At 47.9% G+C, this 21348-nt stretch overlaps 1 protein-coding gene across 10 annotated transcripts in view; it reads left to right on the top strand.

The window, feature by feature from the left end:
• Positions 1-21348, top strand: part of NRP2 (neuropilin 2) — an 89077-nt gene that overhangs the window by 64279 nt on the left and 3450 nt on the right. For 4 of the 10 annotated variants that reach the window (XM_064434180.1, XM_064434177.1, XM_064434172.1 and 1 more), the window contains exons 14-16: positions 1734-1830; positions 4257-4277; positions 20655-20723. In XM_064434180.1, the coding sequence (XP_064290250.1) occupies positions 1734-1830; positions 4257-4277; positions 20655-20723 (187 nt within the window). Of the gene's footprint in view, positions 1-1733; positions 1831-4256; positions 4299-10223; positions 13177-20654; positions 20724-21348 lie in introns of those variants that run through there. The other 6 variants (XM_064434174.1, XM_064434171.1, XM_064434173.1 and 3 more) reach the window with 3 other exon arrangements.

The following is a 21348-nucleotide window of genomic DNA, read 5'->3' as shown; positions in this document are numbered from 1 at the left end:
AGCTGCCAGGAGAAGTGGAAAGCTGGGAGGGAGCACAGCCAGCTAAGGGTGGGCAGCAAATAGCCATTCTCCAGCCTCAGCTGCAAGTGTTGACACAGGAGGAGGAAGAGAAAATGCAGGCTTGTTTGTGAATCCTCTTCTCTGATACTTTAGCCTATATCAGACAGCTGGGTGCAGGGCTGTGGGATCATGGCCCTGTCCCACTCTCAGAGATCAGTGGAAGAGAAGGGATGAACTGGAGGGAGGAAGGGAACTGTGCTGCCTTGCCATAGCCACCTAAGCCCCTCTGGCACAGCTGTACCAGCACCCCGTGGAGAGGCTGCTGCTTCCAGGAGTGTCTTTGGCATGGTTGTCCCTTCCGGGCAGCGTGCCATTTGCCAGGGAGACAGTGCAACTGTTGTCACTTGTTAATGAGCATCAGCGCAGCATCCAGCACCCTCCAAGGCACAAGGAAATACGGACTCCCAGGCTTGAGGCAGCACTTTAGTGACCACCCTGGTGGGGAGCCTCGCTCCAGCCGGCTCCCAGCCCTGACCTGACCCAGGGAGCTGCTGCTGTCAGGCCACTGACCTCTCCAAGCTGCCTCCCACGTGGGTTGATGGCCTGAGCTTGGGACCCACAGCCCAGACATTCCGTTGCCTGTGCAGTCAGATGCCCAGCCCTTCAGGGAGGTGTCCTTGCGGGCAGGCATGGATCCCAGGCACCTTTAGTGAAAGAGGGCCCCTAACATTTGGGAAGTACACAGCCATAGGAAATTATTTGGACCTTTAGAATTCTAGTATCACTAGGGCTGGAAAAGGCCACCAGGATCATCAAGTCCAATCATTAACCCAGCATCATCATGTGCAGCACTAAACCATATCCACAAATGCCACATCCACATGCCTTTTGAACACTTCCAGGAATGGTGATTCCAGCCCTTCATTTGGCAGCCTGTTCCTTCAGAGTAGGCAGGGAGGTATAAAGCAAAACCTTTGCACTGGAGCTGCCTGACTAGTTTGTTTGTATGGGTTTTTTTTTTTTAATAAAATACCAGAAAACACAATATGCCTGCAGATAAGAATGATGGGCACTGGCTGACTACTTTGTGTGCTAAACGTGAATATACCAGCATGCTGAATGATGGCGTCATTATGTAAATATTGCAAGTGTCTCCACTCAGCAGTTCTTAGAGCTAACAACTCCACTTATTTTTGTAAATATATTTTGCTTGTGATTAAGTAGGAATAAGCTGACCCTTCTCCTCTGACATTTCAATACTTCTTATGTAATGTTGATGGGAACAGCACTTTACAGTTAATGTAGCTCTGCATTTTGTGTTCTTCCCTTCCTTTTTGTGGCCATAGCTCAGTTAATACCATGGGCCAAAGCTGCTGCTGCAGTAACTCAGAGTTATGCCACTTGCACCATCTGTGCAAGGACTAGGGGGTGTTCACTGAGTCTTTATGCCTTATGAGAGGCGTTTAACTGAAAAAATTGCAAGTCAAGAACTGCCAGGCCAGGCAAAGATCTCTCTGTTGAACCTGTCCATGCACAGCAGCTTTTCCTGGGAAAAGGCTGGCAGGAGCAGGGCAAGGAAGCAGCACTAGTGTCAGGTGATCCACAGGTCTGCTGTGAAAGCCTGGAGCAATTTCCCACCCTTTCCCCCGGGAGCAGCAACCACTCTCCGTAGGTGGCTCTAAGCTGGGAAGCGCCCAACATAGCATTGACATTTCTGTCCCAATTTCCCACAGATCGTGTTTGAGGGATTTATCCGCAATGGCCACTCGGGAGAGCTGGCCCTGGATGACATCCGGCTAGGCACTGACATCCCGCTGGAGAACTGCATGGGTACGTGCTGCGACCCGCCGTGGGGGCAGGGAGGGAGGGGGCAGCTCAGGCTGGAGAGCTTTGGCTTCAAGCTGTCAGCGGGCCACACCTCCCCTGGCTGAGTTACCAGGAGTTTCTGGATCTCAGCTGGGACTTTGATTGCCCGTGAAAGAAACGAGGGTGACTCAGCCTCTGGGGGACAGGGGCTCTGCCTGCGTTGGTGTGAGGAGAAGGGAGCACATGTCTCTGCCACGCAAAGCTGAAAGAGCAGCTGAGGGTTACTGAGGACTATTCTGTGTGATAAGGACATACACCAAATTTAAAAGGAAAGTGCTGAACAAAAGAAGCCAGCTGTCAGTCAGTATTACACACTTAGAGGGGCCAACGAGTTCAAAAGGAGTCTTCTCTAATAAGAAAAAAAAAAAAACTGCAGAGAGGTTTTACAGCAATGTTAACAGAATAACAAAAGAAATTTTTGCCCTAGAATTCACCATTTCCCAAACCAGGCCAAAAGCCAGGTAAAACCAGAAAGGACTTGGGTGAAAAAAAGGAGCAAAAAAGTGTTTCAGCAGTTTGCCGGTGGAGCCATTGCCCTGCACTTTTCCTCTAGCTGGCATACCCATGCAATCACTCTGATGGCTCTGGCTGTCATCTTACTTGGGTGTGTATTTAGAGGTATCCCAGTGGAGCATGGGACCAGCAGTATTTAATTAGTGGGATCTGTTCTGAGAGCCTGCCCAGAGCAGCGAGGTCCTGCTCTTTTGCATGACCTGGGAGAAGCATGTGTTTCACTAGGAAGTGTCTGACCCATCCTGAAGCAGTGGAAAAAGCAGAGAAGTGTCTCTCTCACTTTTGGGCTTTGAAAGGCCCCATTCAGTGAAGCTGGTCTCCTCACCCCCACCAAGGGAGGATCCCAGTGCCTCCTAACCCAAGCAGGACAAACACTCTCTCTCAAAGGGTGTTTCTCAGGAGAGGAAGCACCAAACAAACCAGGCTTGGGAAGAGCTGCTTACATTGCTTGCCCCCCTATGCAGGCAGGTGAGGGTAAAGATGGTGCAGAAACCAGCACTGATAATAAAACAGAGGACTGAGAGTGGCCCAGAGAGGCTCTTAAGCACCGTCAGTCCCCGTTTCTTTGATGCTTTGAACTCTGCTGGTCTCCCATCTGTTAAAGGAGCTAATACTTCAGATGTCAAATTCCCGGTATTTAAGGCTTGACAGTGGTGTTTTAATCTCTTGCCTTCTATGGCATTAAAGAGAAGCAAGACCCATGATTAACACTAATAGTATTTCCTATCTAACTTCTTTGGAGCTCAGCAATTCAGCTAGCTCCACTCTTATTGTATCTTGGGCCTCATGAACCTAAAGCTTAATATTTCAGAAACAAAAACATTAATAAGTTACGAAGTTTCAAGCATTGTCAGCCCAAAAAACACACCTAACTGCTACACAAATTTACCCAGTCTAGGAAGTTGAATGTGGATCTTAAAACCCATAAGGATTGTTTGTCTCAGATCGTTTCCAGCAAAGGGTTCCCACTGTAATATAATTTAGGGGTCATTTCCAGTTTCACCAAAATAATAATGAAAAGGTAGCTGTACTCTGCTGCTCTCTTTCTTTCAGAGCCATGAGAATAGCTGACTCCAGCACAGGCTACTGTTTTTTTCAAATATAATCCTTGGAAGTAATCTGATTCCTTTTTAGCATGAAAGAATGCTAATAAGTCACAATAATTTTTTCCTTTGACAAATGTGTCATTTGCATTTTGAACCCAAGTGATGATTTCATAGCACTCAGTAGAGCCAGAGTCTGCTTCTGTGACTCACAGGCATAATGCAGAAGTAATCTAAAAATAATCAGAAGTCTATTACTTCTGCAAGAAAGTAATCAGTAGTAAGTACCGATTATTGCTTTTCAGATCTAGTAATTTGTAATAGATTACATCTTCAAAGTATCTTGAAAGAAGGAAAACTATCACTTGCCTTTGTTTCTTGTCACTGTGAGATAGAGAGGAGAGGGGCATCACTGCTCAGAATTAACACAGTTCCCACATGAGAAATAGTGCCAGAGTTGAGCCAGAAACCAAAACCACTTTTGGAAATTTAGGGGATTTCAGGGTTTCATCACTGGGCCAGGTGAGGCTTTGTCACTGGATGACTCAGGTCAACCAGGCTGAATACAAATGACCCTCAGCCTCAGATGTATTTTTCTCTGAAGTGTGTTTGAGTCACAGCTTTTTGTGTCTGTCTGGTCCCCAGCTGGGGCCAGGTTTCTCACAGTCCTGCTGAGGTTGGCTGGCTCCCTGTGCTGTTCTCAGCGAGTGGCTCCTGTGAGGCACAGCCACCCGCCTGCTTTGCTTGGCCACTGCAAATCAACAGGGACATGAGCTGGGGGCTTGGTGTGTAATACTCCCTTCTCTAATGTGAGCTTTTGTTTTTCCTCTGCAGAACCCATCACAGCTTTCCCAGGTGAGAACTCCTACTTTCCAGGTAAAACTGCACTTCTCTTGGTAGTTTTGTTCTGCTGGCATGGGCTTTTACATCAAAGGAAAGCAATGTGTGTGCTTGTGCAAACAGCAAATGTTCTGAGCACTGAAATGGCCAGTGTGTACTAAACCTCCCCCACCACAGCAGCAGGAGATGGCATCCTCTGACTTCTGCTAGGTGACAGGGAACGGGCAAGCAGGCAAGTCCCCTGTCTTGGGACTGGATAGCGTTAGGAAACCTGCCATCATGGGAAGCACTTAGCTCCTGAAGAGCAGCTAAGCCTGGGAAGGCTGAAGAGTAGAGAATAGTTTTCAACTGACTTAAATGGAGAAAAAAAAAAAAGAGTAGCCAGTTAAAAGTGAAATCTGTTGGCAGTAATTCACATTGCTGTGAGGGAAGGTGGTTCTCTAGTTTGCAGATGCTTCTGCAGTGGCAGTGTTCAGTGCTGGCAGAGGAGGATGGGGTGAGCCTGCTTGGAAGGGGCAGGGAGTTGGGAGGTATAAGTGAGAGAGCAAACTGCCATGAGAAGCTCTGAAGGTGACAGTGAATAAAAGGAAAACAAGGTGAAAATGGTACATTTAACAGCTTCATACTAGCCTGGAGAATAGAAACCAACACTTCTCTGATCAAACCTGCAGGGTAGGAGAAAAGGTGAGGAACTCCAAGGAACTGCCTCTCTCTTTTCAGGGGGAGTGCTGTTTGTCTTGCTCTGGGGTGAGAAAAACTACTTTTGCAGACATCCGTTTAGTCTGAGGGGTTTATGTGTTTTTTTTAATTTGGATTTTGTTTTCCTGCCTGCCTCTTCAGGAATGTGTCTGGGGGTTGTGTTGTGATGAAGAGCAAACTTGAAGCTCCCCTTAATTTTGAGTGTTGTTTTGTCAATTCAATCAACATGCCCTTTTCTTTCACTGGGACATGATGTCTGTACTGTGCTGGTGAACTGTAAGATATGGCTGGACTCTACCCTCGAAGCAGCTGCATTTCCATGTGGGCAGAGCTGTCTCTCCTGGGTGTGTGCACTGGGAGCTGTGGCAGCAGTGGCAAAGTAGGCGCCGAGACTGAAGTCACATGCACGATTCTGTCCTGGGGATTCAGGCTTGGAGTGTTACCAATGTGAGGGACAAGTGCAGGGTCTAACACAATGTTTTGCAGTCACACCCATAATGTAACAGCTAGGAATTCGGTTCTGCTTGTTTATAGGCTTATTTTTCTGATATTCAGGCTTGTGGTGTTACTGAAAGGCTGCTGTGATATTCTCAGGTGACAGTTAAAGCTTCACAACCATTTATGACTTCCACTATTGCTCTACATTCTCCTAAGCCTGGTCTGGCATCTATTTTGCAAACACCATCCTTCTCTTTTGAGACTTGTTACAGTTTGAACCTCTCTCTGGGTCCTCCTATTCTATTCTAAAGTCTATCCTAAAGTCCTGCTAATTAGTATTGCTTGTCTTCCCCTTCACCCCTGTCCTGCTGCCTGAGTCCCTCCACTTCCCCATCGTATTCCCCAGGGCTCACTGGCAGGGGAGAAACAGTGAGGTCCCTGAGCACCACGGGCAAGTGCTGTTACAGGCACACCTCCCCTTCTCCCTGGAACTTGTCAGCTTGTTCCAACGGCTCCTGCCCATTCCTGGCTCCCTCAAGGACATCCTAGCATTGGTCATAACAGGGGGACAATTGCAATTGCAGCAAAAGGTTGAAAAGGTTCCCCTGGATGACAGGCAGGAATAGATGGCACAGAGGGATGGAGTGACCTGGGAAAAAGTAAAGTGCAGAGGGAAAAGATGGAGAAGTGAAGATGAAGACTGGAGGCAATTACATGATAATTAAAATGAGGGAGAGACAGATATGCCCAACAGAAGGAGAGGGAAAAATGAGGGAACAAAGTTCCAGGCTGGAGAAAAAAATGGGAGCTGGAGAGAAAAAAACTATACATGAATTGCTGAGATGTTCTATAGCCCCCACTCCTGCAATTACATGATGAGCTGAAAAAGTCAGATGCCATTAAAAATAATAGCAAATCCTTCCTCTCCTGGCTTGGGAGCAAAGATGAAAATATGCACCTTACAGGATCACAAAGCAAATAATAAGAGAATTTGTGTAGGTGGAATATGTTTCACCTAGTGGGTCGGGACCTTACAGGACCAGGAAAGTGTGCTTCAACTGTACTGCATTTGAGCATTGATGCATTTAAAGAAAGAGTACAACAAGTGTCTGGAAACAAGAAATTAGATAAATACCAGGCTAGAAATAAGATATATATTCCAAATAATGCATGGAGAAAAACCATGGGGAGAATTTGCCTTTGGGACTGGTGGATTCTCTCCCTGCAGGTATCCTGAAATCAAGATAGAGATATCTCCCTGGAGCAATGACAGGTAGCAGTTATGGGGTGGAGACTGACACTGGTTTTGTGGCATTCAGATTAGATGAGTGTAATACTTGCTTTCATCTGTGTCATCTATGAAAAGTCCAGCTGTGTTGCTTGTCCACAGCAGTTTATGTCAGTGATTTCAGGAAGGAATATGAGCTGTGACACGGCAGTGGCAGAGCAAGGCAGGCAGCTCTTCAGGCAGCTTTCTGGAAAGGATTTTCTTTTTTTTTTTTTTTTGCTTTTTATTGCTTTTGATTCTCAGTGCAAAACTCCAAAACTAGTCCCTATAGAGTGTTCCCTATTGAAAAGAGAATGAGGCAGTACCTGGCCAGGTTGGAAGTATGAGGACCAGCAGCACAACCACATAGAATATCCACCCTGTAGGGATTAAATCAGGTTTCCACTGACTGGTGTTCCAAGCTGGGCCATAAACACAGCAGCCACAAACTCACAAACTTGACAGCAACAGCAGGAGGCAGTTCTTTATTAAGATGAGAGCACTAGTGAATAAATGAGGAAGGGCAAGTGTGTGTGTGTGGCAGAAGGCAAAGGGGAGTGGAAAAATTATTAAGTTAAGAAGATGGATATTTTTTTTCCATCTCCCTGAGCAGTGAACTTTTCCACTGATATAACAGAAAACTTCCAGAGAGCAGCAGGGCCGGTAAAAACAGAGCAGATAACATCAGCTCTGTGTGCTGAGTGGATGGGCAGCTATATTTAGTGTCTGGCAATGTAAGGAAGAACAATCATTAATGTTGGGAATTGGCTTCATTAGGGCTTAGAGACAACTGAGTGTGATTCCTTAATGACTTCAGTTGCTAAATGAACTCTCCAGACTTCTGCTATCTCCTCAGCAGGACCATGAGGTGCGGAAACGGGGGTTGAGGAAGGGCTCTGCACCACCCCTCACACTTGAAGACCTGGCTGGGACATCTGGAGTGGGTCAGGGCCAAGCAGGGGCTGTCCTGAAGCTACAGCCAGCTTGAGCTCCCAAGGGATCTTTCCCACAAGCAGGATGATCTGCAGTACATCATACTGCTTCCCTTTATCCCCAGGCAAGCAGAGGGCAGAGATGCACAGGGAAAGGGCAAGGGCTGCAGGCTGGGCACTATGGCACATGCTGCTCTCTGGCCAGACCCACCCTTTGTACACTCAGCCTTCCACTGGGCAATGTACAGCCATCAGGAGGAGCCTTCGTCCCGCTCTCATGAGACTCAGGAGCTGTTGTCACCCCTGACACCTGCCTCTCTCGCCATCCCAGCTTCCACCATGGGACCTGGTGCACATCAGTGGTGTGAGAGGCTGTTTGTTTGTAAATGTCTCACTGAAACAAGGTGCTATGTAAGCAGAGACTATCACCATGTGTAAACACAAGTGGCCTCTATACAGCAAGCAGCCCCACGATTTCCCTGGGGGTCAGCCCAGCACCCCCATGCTGTCAGGCACAGGAGAGGTGTTGCTGATCCATTGGGGATGGCAGTGGGTCACATTTGGGTCTGGGCCAGCTCAGCCAGCTGGATCTGTGGAGGGAGACAGTGGGGGGTTATCAGTGAGGCTCAAGGCAGCATTGAACACGCTCAGCCTCACAGGGAGCTGGCAGCAGCCCCTGTGGGATGTCCCACACTGCCACCCCCATGCAGGCAGTCTGAGGCATAGGGATGTGCTGCTTTCATTCCCCAAACCAGCATGGCCAGTGGAGTTAGGGAAGGAGGTCAGAGGGCTGCCTGCTCCCTACCTTTGCCATCCTCAACACACAACCCAGCCTGTGTGCCCCTTCTGCAGGCACTGTTGGGGGGCAGGAGGGACAGGGCCACCCCCACTCCTGATGGCGAGGGGCAGCTGGGGTGAGACAGGTTGAGAGCAGCATATCTGGCAGTTAGGCTTCTCCTGAGACATCAGAGTTTCTTGCCTACAATGACAAATATGTGGGTGGTTCCCAGCCTCCTGCTCTATAAAAGCAGGATTTATTTTGTTTGTGTGGTTTTTTCCTAGCTTTTGAGGTGGTTTTTATTGTTGTTGTAGCTATTCATCTGGATGCACTGTTCATTCTTGGTTTTAGTCCCTGTGCCCAGTTTTTGAGGAATAGGGACAGGAGAAAAGCCTTGTGAGTGGCAGAGGAACCATAGTTTTGCCTCATCTCCTGTGCCACTAGCATCAAAGCCGTTGCCAACCCAAATTTCCAGCCAGTGACTCTGCTGTTAGATAGCATTTGTAGGGGAGGGCAAAGGCTGTGCTACAAGATGCCCTTGCTGCTGGCAAAGCTGAGTGCATCCTGCACTGTTTTGTATTTTCCCCTTGGCATCTTCGAAGCATGCTCAGGAAACCAAGCTGGAGTTTGGTTAGCACAGAGCTCAACAATGTGCTGACACCAAACCCAGGAGCTTCCAAAGTTCTGCTAGCCAGCACCGAGCCAGGGGGCTGCCCCCCACTAGCCAGCCAGGGGCAGGAGGACAGGGTGAGCACAGGAGGGGGGTCAGGGTGTCCAGCAGCAGAGCAAACCCTCCTGAGAATTTCCCTGGGGACTCCAGCCCCCTTGAAGTAACAGTAAATAAACGTGGTGCAAAAATACATCCCTCCCTAGTTATTTGCAGCTCGGCCCCGCGAGCGCTGCTGGCGGGGCGGGAGCAGCGTGTGCAGGAGCGGTGGCACAGAGCGGGCCCTCCCTGGGCACAGATGTGTGCAGGCTGTCCCTGTGTGCCTGGCCAGGGACAGCACCCAGCAGCCGTGCCCTGCATCACACCACAGCTGCAAGAGCACGGAGGGTTGGCCGTCACTGGGCTGAGTTCTGGGCACTGCCTGCCCGTGAGTTCTAGGGAGCCAGGTGCTTTTCCAGCCCTCCCGAGGCGTGTTGCTTTATGAGCATGAATTCATAGTCCTGGCTTGCTGAAGCTGCAGAGAGCATGAGTTCCTTGCCTGAATATTGGGTTGGATTTTGCAGCCCATGCCTTGTAAATAATTATGACCATCCCTTCTCGTTTCAAGAAATAGTAAGGAAATCTGTGTAGGTCTGTGAATGGGGCACCTAGTGAGACTAGACCTGTGTGCAGAGCACTTTCAGACAGAGAATTTCTTCCCTGTCTTTTCAGTAAAAATGACAAATCTTTCTCCCTGTTAATTTCTTTCCCAGTCTCCTGTGGTAACTTCCTCGGCCATCTGAGATTATGCTTTTCTGCCAATTACAAACGTGATGTGTTTTGTCACTACTTGACAACATCTGCCATGTGGAGACAAAACCAGGTGGCTGATCTGGAGATGGCCAAAATAAAGAAGGGAAAAAAACATTAATTGATGCCAGAAATAACAGTAATAATAGCGCATATGGAATTTGTATTGCGTTCCAGGCAGCCTGATTAATTAAAAGGGAAGGGAAAGGCCCTTGAAAATGTGGGCTCAGCAAGTGCCAGGCTGTGCCCTCCCCTAGGAGCACGCCCTGTATGTGGAGGCGGCCGTGGGACCTCGTGTTGCTCCGTGCTGTACTCTTGAAAGCATGTGTGTTTCTTTTTGTGCGTCTGCATGCCTCCCACCTAGCAACCCTGTTCTGTGTCTCCTCCCCAGGGGCAACCCTCCTGCCAGGGACCGAGCCCACAGTGGACACGGTGTCAGTGCAGCCCATCCCAGCCTACTGGTATTACGTTATTGCCGCCGGAGGTGCTGTTGTGGTGCTGGTCTCCGTCGCGCTGGCCCTTGTGCTCCACTACCACCGGTTCCGCTATGCGGCCAAGAAGAGTGATCACTCCATCACCTACAAAACCTCCCACTATGCCAACGGGGCCCCTGTGGCCGTGGAGCCCACCCTAACCATAAAACTAGAGCAAGACCCCAGCTTGCGCTGCTGAGAGCCGAACAGGAACGAGAAAGCAAACAAAACACAAAACAGACAGACAGACAGAAACTAAGACTTCAAATAAGTTGCCTCAGTTTTGCACTTTTTTCCTTACCTAGCATACGTGTGAACTCTTAGATATCTCCATCCCTTCTTCGTACCCCAGCCCTCCCCAAATCTTTTACAAACTCTAAACTAATGCTGCATCTTGGATCGCCAGAAGAGACACACCGCCCCTTCACTTCAAAAGTGAACACTCCCTTTCTATTACTTTTCAAGGATACTTGGGGTGTCAGGTGGGGGTTTATTTTGTTCTGTTGTGTTTGTTTGGGGAGTTGGGTTTTTTGTTGGTTTTTCTTTTGTTTGGTTTCTTTTTTTTTTTTTCTTTTTTTTTGGTTGGTCAGCTTCTTTGGGTTTTGGGGTTTTTTTTTCTCCTCCCAGTAGGCAACCTGCAAGGGAACCTGATGGTGAGCCTGGAAGCTTGTGTGTGAGGCTCGTGTGCATGTGCTAAACCTATGTGTGTGTGTGTGTGCATGGGACTGTGTGTGTCTGACTGACTGAATGTATATTTAGAAACAGCCCCTTTTTAATTTGCTTGTTGTTGCTTCTACTTGCACAGGGAATGCTTTTATTTTTGTTTTTGTTGTTGTTGTTAATTTTCCCTCCTTCCCACCTCCTCTCTGGAAGGTCTGGGACGTGTTTATGGTGAATGCCCTGATTTGTTTACTTGGGGAAGAGAGCAATGCTTTTTTGTTGCCTTATCTAGCTTTGGCTGGGTTTCTTGTTTGATAGTGTTAATGTCGTGGGTGCAAATTGAGAAAAGGCCAGGCTGGACAGTAGGAATGTCCACCTCAGATGGCTAGAAGAATCCAGAGAGGTCTGTAGACATTCAAAAAGCAAGATCTCTCCATTTTATTCTTTCTGCAGCCAACATGATAACACAGCCATTGTTTGGAAGAGGGAGGGGAAGCCCTCCTCTTCCCCCACCTGCAAGTGAATCTATTTAAAGTTGCCTTATATCAGAGAAGCTCATAATGAATGTTTTGTTTGTATCTGTTAAAGCCAGCCTTAGGGTAACACGTAGACTTCAGCAGGTCTTAGTGGATGCTAAATACTGTAGTTTCTTGAGAATTGAAGGTTTATTTATTTAATAAGTATCCTCATTCTGGGTGCTGATGGTTTTGCTTTTACATGGGGAAGGGGGAGAGGGCTCCTCCTTGTCTTTCTGCTAGAAATGTTCAAGGGACAAGTATAGTTCCCTTTCTGGGTTTGAGTTTTTTTCCTTCTGCACAATCCATAGCTGCTGAATCATAAAAATTGCCCGTTGACTTTCTAGAATGTCAGTTCTGCGTTTGCTAATGTTCTGCTTCTTAGAGCACCAGTAACATCTAGCAAGCCAAGCCCAGCCAGTGCGCCTGGGGGGCCCAGCTATTGCTGCTGCTTTAACTGGGGAGGCAAGGAGGAGCCTCCACACGCCTCCGACTGTTGAATGGCCCAGTGTATTGTAGTGGAAATGCCTTATATAAATTACTGAATGATGACATGCAAAAGTGGTTTGAATTTTTAACCCTAATCTGTTTGCAGGCAAAAAAAAGTACCTCCAGTGAGCAAGGTTCTCCATCTTGTTTGTGTCCATCTGTGATGAGTGATCAGATTCCCTCCCCCCTTCTAAACTTGCTAGTGCCCATCCCTCCTTTGCCCATTAATATTGCATAAAATGAATCAAGATGAGCAGCTCTGTTAACTTCCCTGCAGTCTTGAGCTACCTTTTGGTCTGGGAAAAAAAAAGGAAAAATACAAACTGTGCTGAAGTGGTATTGGCCCCTGTTGCAGCATAACCCTATTCCCAGGGGATGTCTGTCAATGGGGGTGTCACTTTAACCCCCTCCTTGCCTTAATTCATGCAGCCAGTTTCAGTTCCCCACTCTGGTTTCACAGCAGATTTCAGTGGAATCCTCTCAGCTGCAGCAGCAAGTGTCTGAAACAAGCAAGGAGTGCAGAAAAGCCCAGGGGGATGTGCCATGTGAGCACATTAGGCATGGTGCTCGTAGCACTTCTTCACCTGGGCCTGGCTCCCACAAAATTTTTGAGAGCAGCAGGGACCTGCCTGTCCCAAGGGGCCAGAATGGACCCGGGGAGCTCCTGCCACCTGGAAGGCAGTGCCATTGAAAGGTCCCTGGAGAGGGGCTTCCAGGGCGAGGGTGCTTTCCCCATGAGCCTCCTCATCACACAGCACTGGTGCTGCAGTGCATCTGGTTTGGGATGTGGATTCCTATCCCCCTCAGTCAGCTGCAAATTAAAACAGATGTGAAATGCTGGCATGGGTTTACTTTCAGGTTAGCCCAAGCCATGTCAGCAGATGATATTGTCCCATTTCCAAAGTCAGTTCAGTCTCCCTTGTTCAGACGATTTCACTTTGACCAGGTTCACCCTCACAGACTTAGCAAGTGTGCATTGGTGTGTCAGAGAGGAGAATGTGGCACCCTGTCTTTTAAACCAAAATCACCAAAGACAAAACAGAAGGTCACTTCAAGATTTTTACTCCCAGTTCTCCCCTGCTCCTTGAGCCCTGACATCCCCAGCATTGCCCAGTTGCCTGTGTGTGAAAAATATCTTGTGGAAATTTGAAATTCTTTGAAGATGTATTGTGTGGAATGTAATAAAATGATGATATTTTTATACAAATATCTGGGGTTTTTCTTTCTTTGCTAATGAGAATGCTGTTGGTTGAAGCAAAGCAGAGTTCCAAAACTCTTTGGAGCATCAGGGCCATTGCTTTTAGCCAAGTGAAGCTCCAGTTCCTGCTGCAGACCCAGCTCCCAGCAGCCCAGATGCTGTGGGCTCCCTGCCTTGCTGCACTCAGGATTGGGCCATTAATAGCAGCTTTTAGATCCATTACATTTGTACCAGTCCTTATGGGAGTTTTGGGAGGCTGGACTGACTCTTGGGATTGTTTGGGGATTTCACCAGCGTTGCCTAAGTGCTAAATTGCTCAGTGTGATTACAGAGAATTTCTCCAGCTGGGGCCCCTGGAGACAGGACATCCGACTTTGCAGGGCCCCTGGGGCTGGCCTGGCTGCCAGCTCAGCTGAGCCACATGCTCTGTCCCTGAGCTCAGCAAAAACCGGGTAAGCCATTAGCAAAATTAATAATGAAAACAGCAATGCTTTCCTTTCCTCTTCTGTGCAATCCCTGTTTCTGCATGTCAGACTGTGCAGGGGACCTGTACACAAGTGTTTGGACACGTGTATGTCCTCTGCTTTCCCTCCACCTGAATCTTCCCAGCTTGTTACAGGGACCTCTGCTGCAGCAGTTCTGCTTTCCATCTTCCCTAAGTGTACCCTTCACCCTTTCAGCAGAGTCAGCAGCATCACATTTCATGTGAAATATATTTTGCTGCAAGTTTGAGAGGTTTATCCTTCCCTCTTTATTTTCCTTCTCTCGTATTCTTTACCCTGGCATAAAGCTCAGCTTTGCAATGAAATTTCCTGACTTTACTAGGAATTCAGGCCATCAACAAAAAAATAATTAAAATGTGATCCCTCATACTGGCTATTCAAACACAAGCAAAGCTGAGGACCCATGCTGCTTTTTTGGGAGAGGGGTTTTTTTTCTGTAATTGTACAGCAAAGCAAATTACACTTGTAATTTGCATTTTGTACACTTCAGCGACTGTTCAAGCAAAATTCAAAACAAATATGCACATGTGAAAAACAGGGAGGGAGAGACTGACTGATGGCTTCCTAACAAGGAAGAAAAAAATTCTGTTAAGTAAACAGACGAAAAGGGAGAAATCGTTCAGGATTAATTATTCCGTACGTGCGCCACAGACAGATTGGCCGGAGAGTTGGGTGCTGCTCAGGCTGCAGCACATCCTAGGGAAGAAAGCAGCTAAAATTAGCATGCTTTGTTTAAGGAAATAAATACAGCTTAGTGTGATTTTGATGCAAACTCTTCTGCCAGTAACTTCAGGCATTTAAGTGTCTACTTAAAAAAAAAAAGAGGAAAGCTTTCTGGGGGAGCAGTGGGGGCTCTATTTTTCAGGGAGCAGCATTGTGTCCTGTGTGTCACGGGGAGGTTTTGGGCGTGGCTCCCTGGTGGTATGTGCTGTGATGGTGTCAATCTTTTTATCTTATCTCTGCAGTTGGTGTTGTGCTGAAGGAGCAGAAGGGGGTTCATGGGCACTCTCTGTAAGCACTGGGGCAAAGCCAGTGCCTAACAGGGATGTGAGAGAGGGAGCACTGACCTGGCGAAGCAAAGGCGCCGTGGGACGGGCATGCTGTCGTGCTGTGCTTGGCAATGCCAGCGTGCCTGAGATGGCTGACCGGGCAGGAGCAGGCTGCACAGCTCCTTCACCAGCCGAGGGACCGGCCACACAGCTGGGTCAGCCTCCTGCCAGGGCAGGCACCTGCAGGATGCCACTTGGCACAGGGTCCCCAGAGCTGCTTGCCCCCGGGCTGCGGGGGTGAGGTTGGGCTTTTCCTGGCCTGGTGGAAACGCCTCTGCTGCCGCGTGCAAGGGAACAAGGTAGAAACCAGGCTGTGCATGGGGTGTGCCTGGATTTTTGTCCCTCTAGAAACCCTGCGAAAACCTACTGACTTTACCGGGGCCAGCCCCCACTTAGCCCGTGTCAGGGTGGCAGAGTGAGGCGTGCAGACAGCAGGCGAGGCCCCGAGGCGAGCTTGGACAGCCGCTTGGCTTTCCGCCACAGCTCCTCCATCAGTGGCTTTGGCGGCTCTTAGCAGAGACTGCAGGCGTGACTGCCAGTTTGAGGAATCGTGTCGTTAGCCACTGCACTGTAAAAACAAACAGCAACAACGGGGAGGGTGATAAACATACCAGGATGCCACAGAGCTGCCAGCTTCTCCCCCAGCTCCGAGCCCTCCCGTGGTGGCAGCGGGGTTCAGTGCCGCCCTTGTGCTGAGGAGCTGCTCGGTTTGGGGTAGGTGAGCTCAGCATGGAGCACAGAACCTCATGTCAGCTCCTTACCCGGGCTGTCCAGGGGTGGGAGAGGGAGAGGATTATGCCATGTAATGCCACAGTCACGCCGTACGCACTGTGCCACCACCACTGCTTCCTTGGCCTGGTGCCGCTGCTGAGGAGAGGTGCAGAAGCAGGGCTGGAGAAGGGGTCAGGCAGCAACAGGGGATGTGTCTGCTGCGGGGAGGGTTTGGCAGGGTACTAATTTTGGGAAGCCACCTTGGCCATCTGCCATGTGTGTAGCAGGGCCAGGTGCCACATGTTGGAGGGCAGCACCAGGGCTGGAAATAGCTGCCTGCTCATGGCCACCTCCACACCAAACGCCGAGCCTAGCTCCATGTCTCCAAGTGCTTTTGGTGGGGGGTCTTCAGCTGCCCAGCCATACTTTCCCACCTTGTCTTCATATGGGAAGCCCACAGATTGGAAGAGATCATCTGTGCCCCCAGTTTGACAATGGTTCTGTGCTGGACTGAGGTGTGCACAGTTGGCCACCGCCAGGGCAGCCCCAAGGCAATCTGAGAATAATGTCCAGCAGTTCCTGCACTGCAGAGGGAGGCTGGACCAGGGAGTGGCAGCTTGTTTGCTTTCCTTAATGCTCAGCTGTAGCCAAAGCACTGTTTTAATTTGAAATTTGGCAGGGATTTATCCCTTCTGTAAACTAAAGTAGTCCTGTGTTTCTGCAGGAGTGGGAAAGAGAGAAGTGAGGTGGATTTTCAGCTGGAAATAGAGCAATGGGGGATTCAGAGGGAGTGTTTCTGCTCGGAGCCTGTGCTGCTGCTTTGAGAAGTGCTTCTCCATTTGCCGAGGGTGGGAGGTGTCACCCCCAGCCCCCGGGGCTCCCAGGCAGAGGAGCAGCGCTGCGCCGCCGCCAAGCAGAGCGGTGTCAAGGCGAGGCCACGGCGGCTGCTCTGCTGTGTCAAAACAAAATGATGTGTGTTGGAGTCACACTACTGCTGTGGAGAGAAAAGGACTGGGAATGAGCAAAGAGAGAAAAGCAAGGATGAGAGCAGAGCCGGGGCTCTGTCTCGTTATGCCAAGGCTGGGAAATGTCAATTTCTGACCCCGTTTTCCTAGCTTTGGCTGCATTTAATGCTTCAGACCCTCATGGGCACTTGTTTAGCAGCAGAGCAGCAGTGTACCTCCTACGCTCCCTCACTGGGCAGGACAGCACTGGCCAAAAGAGGTGTTGTAGCAGCAGGAGAGAGGGGTGAGCATGTAGCTGGCTGCCCTCGAGTCCTTTCCACAGTGGGGAAACAACCATGTGCTGCTTATTTCCCCAAAACCAGCAATTTGTTTTTCTTCCTCCTACACACTCTGCTTTTTTTGTCCCAGCAGGCACAGCCACAGATATTACTGGGAATGAAAGACTGTAGGGAGCAGAGCTCACAAAGCACCCATCACCTGGTGCATTGCTTTCAGCCCCAGAGCTTGTGGACCCCTGCAGAAAGTGGGGAGCAGGAGCACAGGAATGGTGGGAGCACATCCTGGGCGCTCTCCAGCCCAGGCTATCCAGTGCCAGAGTGGCTCTAGGCAGGCAATAATAAGATGTGGAAATTACTGCAAGTTTGATATATTGTTTGGGAAAGCCTCTCCTGCTGAGAGGCTCATTTTGTTCAGCCAGAAAGACTCCAAGAGACACCACAGATAATCTGCAAATGCCTGTGTGTAGAGAGAAATGCCAGATGATAGAGCTCTGCCCCTGGGTGATTGAGCTCCCCTCAGCAACCTGGCAGGAGGCAGCACCTGGTACCTGGACATAAACCAGACAAAGCCAGGCTGGAAAGAAACAGCGATTTTTTTTCTTGACAGTTGTCATTTGCCTTGGAAGAATGTGTCCAGGTTCCAGCAATCAGGGCTGGGTGTTCTCTCCAAAGCAATAGCTCTTGGCTTGCTGCAGAGGTCTCTGCCAGAGGTGGTGCTGCTGGAAAGCCCATGCAGGAGAGCTGGCATTGAGCACTTGTGATGGTGGGAAGTATGTCCAGGCCACACGACATGCTGAGCCCAGCTTTGGAGAGGTGAGCTGTCTTGGGCAGGTTTGGAGAGCTTTCCTGCAAGAGGCATGTCTATGTCTGTGGTGGGACACCAGAGAACCTTGTCTGCTCTCCTGCCCCTCTCATCCACCCTGGCACGATCCCTCCCACCCCTGCTACTATTTTAAAACAGATGTACACTGAAATTCTTTAATCTCTGGAAATACTAATTTTCTCCTGCTCTCCCTCCATGTGAGTTCATACAAACATGGTATTAAATCAGCCCTTGTCTGATTAGAATTTTATCTTTCTTTTTTCAGGTCCCATAAATTAGCTTTTTAGCTGGCAGTGCTCTCAGATCCAACAGATAACAGCCTTTCTTGGCATCTGGCTGTTTCCAAAATCATTGCTAATATCATTTTTTGGCCAGGACTGGCTAGGTGCTCACAGCTATCATTTGGCACACAGGCTTTAAAAATGGCCTTTCACTAAGGAGAAATAATTCCTCATATTTAATTACAGTTTTCCCCTAACTTTCTTGTCTACCTTTCTCCAGAATATTTTTTCCCTTTTAAAATGCAAGGTAAGTTGTTCCTGAAATCTGCACTTTAAGGAAGCAGCTTTCCACAAAAAAGAGCCATGTATGTTTCTCCCATTCTGCCCACCAGCTTGCAGGGCTTTTCTGGGGACCACTTTTGGAGGGAGTTGCCTTCTGTGGCCTGCTCTACTTGTCACTGTATTGCTGGGACTTGTCCCAGAGGAACCTAACTGATGACAAACAGCAGGCTAGGTTCTGTGGCAGGCTAGACTCTAAATCATCTCCACTAGGAACTGAACTGAGACCACCAGCTTCAATTCCCACAGACACCCACACAGCCTGAGCTGATTCAGTTAATGACTCGAGAAGCCCCAGTATGGAAAAAGAAACGTCGAATTCTATTTTTCTAAAGCTTTCCGGAGGGTGTAGAGCCCTTCATGATAACATACAATCAAATAGCAATGAAATGGCATGTGGGGAACAGAAGAATGAGGGCCTGAGGAGGAAGGAAAATAGGCAAGTAGGAAGGTATCATTTAAGCAGGACTTAAGAGTTGTATTAGCATGGGGAATTGAGCAAATCACTAGAAGAGTAAACAGATTCTAGGCTGGGCTTTTTATATAAATGTTCTCTCTTTTCAAGTTTTCCCAGTGCACCTTCCTTTCAGGCTGGAAGAACTGGTGTTCTTTTGAAAGTGTTGATTAACCAATACTTTTTTATTTCTGGCTTTTCCCTCAAGGCTGCCCTGGGAAATTACAAAAGGATCAAATTGCTGGCTTGTTCTCACACAAAATTTAGAGCAGCTACAATATGGAATGTCAAATGACTTCCAAGAGCCTTTCTCCACACATGGACTCCTTGGGCAGACTGTCATCTAATTTTGACCTCTGCTCATCTTTGAGCAACATACAATTTCTGTAGGGTTGTGTGGGTGACACGGATGGCAAATCCCACTGCTTGTCTTCCAGTGGGTGACTAGCAGTTCAGACGTCTCCACGTGTGAACTGCTTTGCAAGTTATTTTTCCACATGTTTGGATCTAAATGTTTGCAAGACGCCCTCAGGCAGTTCTCCCAGCCCTAAGATGTTGCCATCTGGGCCTGTCAGTTCGGGAACTGTTGAGGAATCATGTGAACTCGCCGCTAAAGTGAGGATTTACAGAAGGCAGTGTGCACCTGTGTTTCTTCGACAAGGTACCAGCAGCCTTGAGTCAGCTTAACTGACTCACTCAGTGCAGAACGCATCGGCAGGAGGGGCAGGTGCTGGGCTGTGCGCCTTCCTGTTGCCAGGTTCACTTGCAAATTCAAAGAAATCCCTTCATTCTTTGGGTGCAGATACAATTCTGCCTGAGGAATGAGAAGGTGTCATTAATTCCAGCAGAGGATTGCTGCTGTCAGGGGTCAGGTGGTGTTGGAGCAGCATGGCTTTCAGCAGAGACCCACTCTGGAAGTGAACCTTGAAATGTCGCTGGCGTGGATTGCCTGACACAGTTGTCTGGGATAGCAAAAAAGTGTATTTAACAATTCAGGAGGCCTTTTCAAGTCCTAAATATCCACACAAATATGCAGAAATATTCTTTTATAAGGTTTTGAATAATTTCTTTGCATGTGGCTTTTTAGGTACAAGTTACAATCTTTAGTTTTGGTTGCTTGTAAGTAACCTCTTCAAACTCTTCTTGCCATTTTGGCACAAGGCATAAAGTAATCTTGGTTCCAACCACAACTACTTCCAAGGTGTGACTTCTATCGCTTTCTAGTCCCTGATTTTTTGCATTCCTGATCATTTCGAGACACCTTCTCAGTTAAGTACCCCAAGTTACAGTCAGCTTTGAAAACTCTTCACAGATTGAAATGAAAAGACATTTTCTTTTGGAAAAGTGGAAAAGAGCCATGGTAACTGTACGCAGAGAAAATGATAGGAAGACTGCACAGGAAAATAACTTATTTCTGCTCAGATTATAATATATGCATTTGGTTGCTAGTCCTTGGTCTGTGCTGAACAATAGCAAGAGATGTCACCACTAAAAGGAATTTGGACCAGGGAAATGTTAACATAAGGGCCTAGATATGGCCATTTGTCTCTCTCTCCATTTCAACCAGCTTTTGTATTAAAACATATAATGAAGATACATAAATTCTTCAAATTACTGTGAATTTATCTGAAATCCAAAGAGAAACCAGGTCATTGAAGCTCTATATCCGGTCAGACATATGGGAAAAGATGAAAAGTAGAGTGTGTGCTAAATGGATCCAGCATTAGTGGCAAGTAATGACAGGCACTAAGACCCTACTCAAAGGTGTAAGGGTAATACCCATGAGCATGTTAATAGTGAATTATGGCCATTATGGAGGCAGCAATGACAATATTTTAGTGCTCTTCAAGGTGTCTGATTTTTTTGCTTTTTGCTCACTCTCTTTTCTTCTTAAAAGCTGATGATCTGGTGGTTATGAAATGTGACATAGTGTGAAGATCCTCTTCTCTCAAGTGTGCAAGAGTCTTCATTGACTTTGGCCAAGGGAAGAAGATAATGAGTTCCTCCTCCTCCCACAAGGAAGAGCCTTGTAGTAGTTTAACAATTACTTTCTTCTGGCTGGCCTCACAGTCCAATTACTAGTGACAATGATGCTTCCAGAAGGCCTCTTTTAACAAACAGTACTTCCCATTTTGTCGTTCTAGTGAACTTCCCGAGAATGGAGGATGACTTCCCAAGCTCTGAGCAAGACTTTGAAGACAACGACGATCCAGGTTGGTATGCAAATGGACATGGACATTGTCCATATGCACATGGACAATTCAGCTGTAGCAGCTTGTCTTTCAGTATCAGATGCTCAGATTACTCACAAACCTCAGCTTTAGTGGTTTTAGGAGCTAGAACACACTTGAGAATATACATTGAAGTGATGGCTTGGCATTCAAAGGCATTGATTTTCTTTTCTTGTTTTCCAACAGCCAGCAACCTTGCAAAGTCAGTGTATTGTATTTGTGTTAGGACAAGTGAAACTGATCTTTTAAGCATTAATTGCTGCTTGCATGGCGTTTTGACTTGTAAATGAAGAAAATTAAGTCTGAGACCTGTGACAGATTGATTCAATAGTTTTGAACCTGGAAGTGGCACTGGAAGGGCCAGAGTTTTGGCGGGTGTAGAATGCTTGTGCGCTATGTCAGTAGTCTGATGTCTAAAAGTGAATCAGGGTGCCTAACGTCCTTGGTAGTTTGGTGCTTCACATGATTTCTAGACCTGGGTTAGTGAATCCTGCTGAGATATCCCCATATATGTACTTTAACTCATGTAAAGCCATCACAACTCCACGTAAGAAACGTATAAAGGTGAGGAGGGAACAAAAAGTGACCCCTGGATAATAAGTGCCCG

This window comes from Passer domesticus, chromosome 10 (genome assembly GCF_036417665.1).
Source record: "Passer domesticus isolate bPasDom1 chromosome 10, bPasDom1.hap1, whole genome shotgun sequence".
In the NCBI taxonomy this organism is placed as follows: Eukaryota; Metazoa; Chordata; class Aves; order Passeriformes; family Passeridae; genus Passer; species Passer domesticus.
Note: the sequence above shows the minus strand (reverse complement) of the source record. Positions and strands in the feature narration are given on the sequence as shown.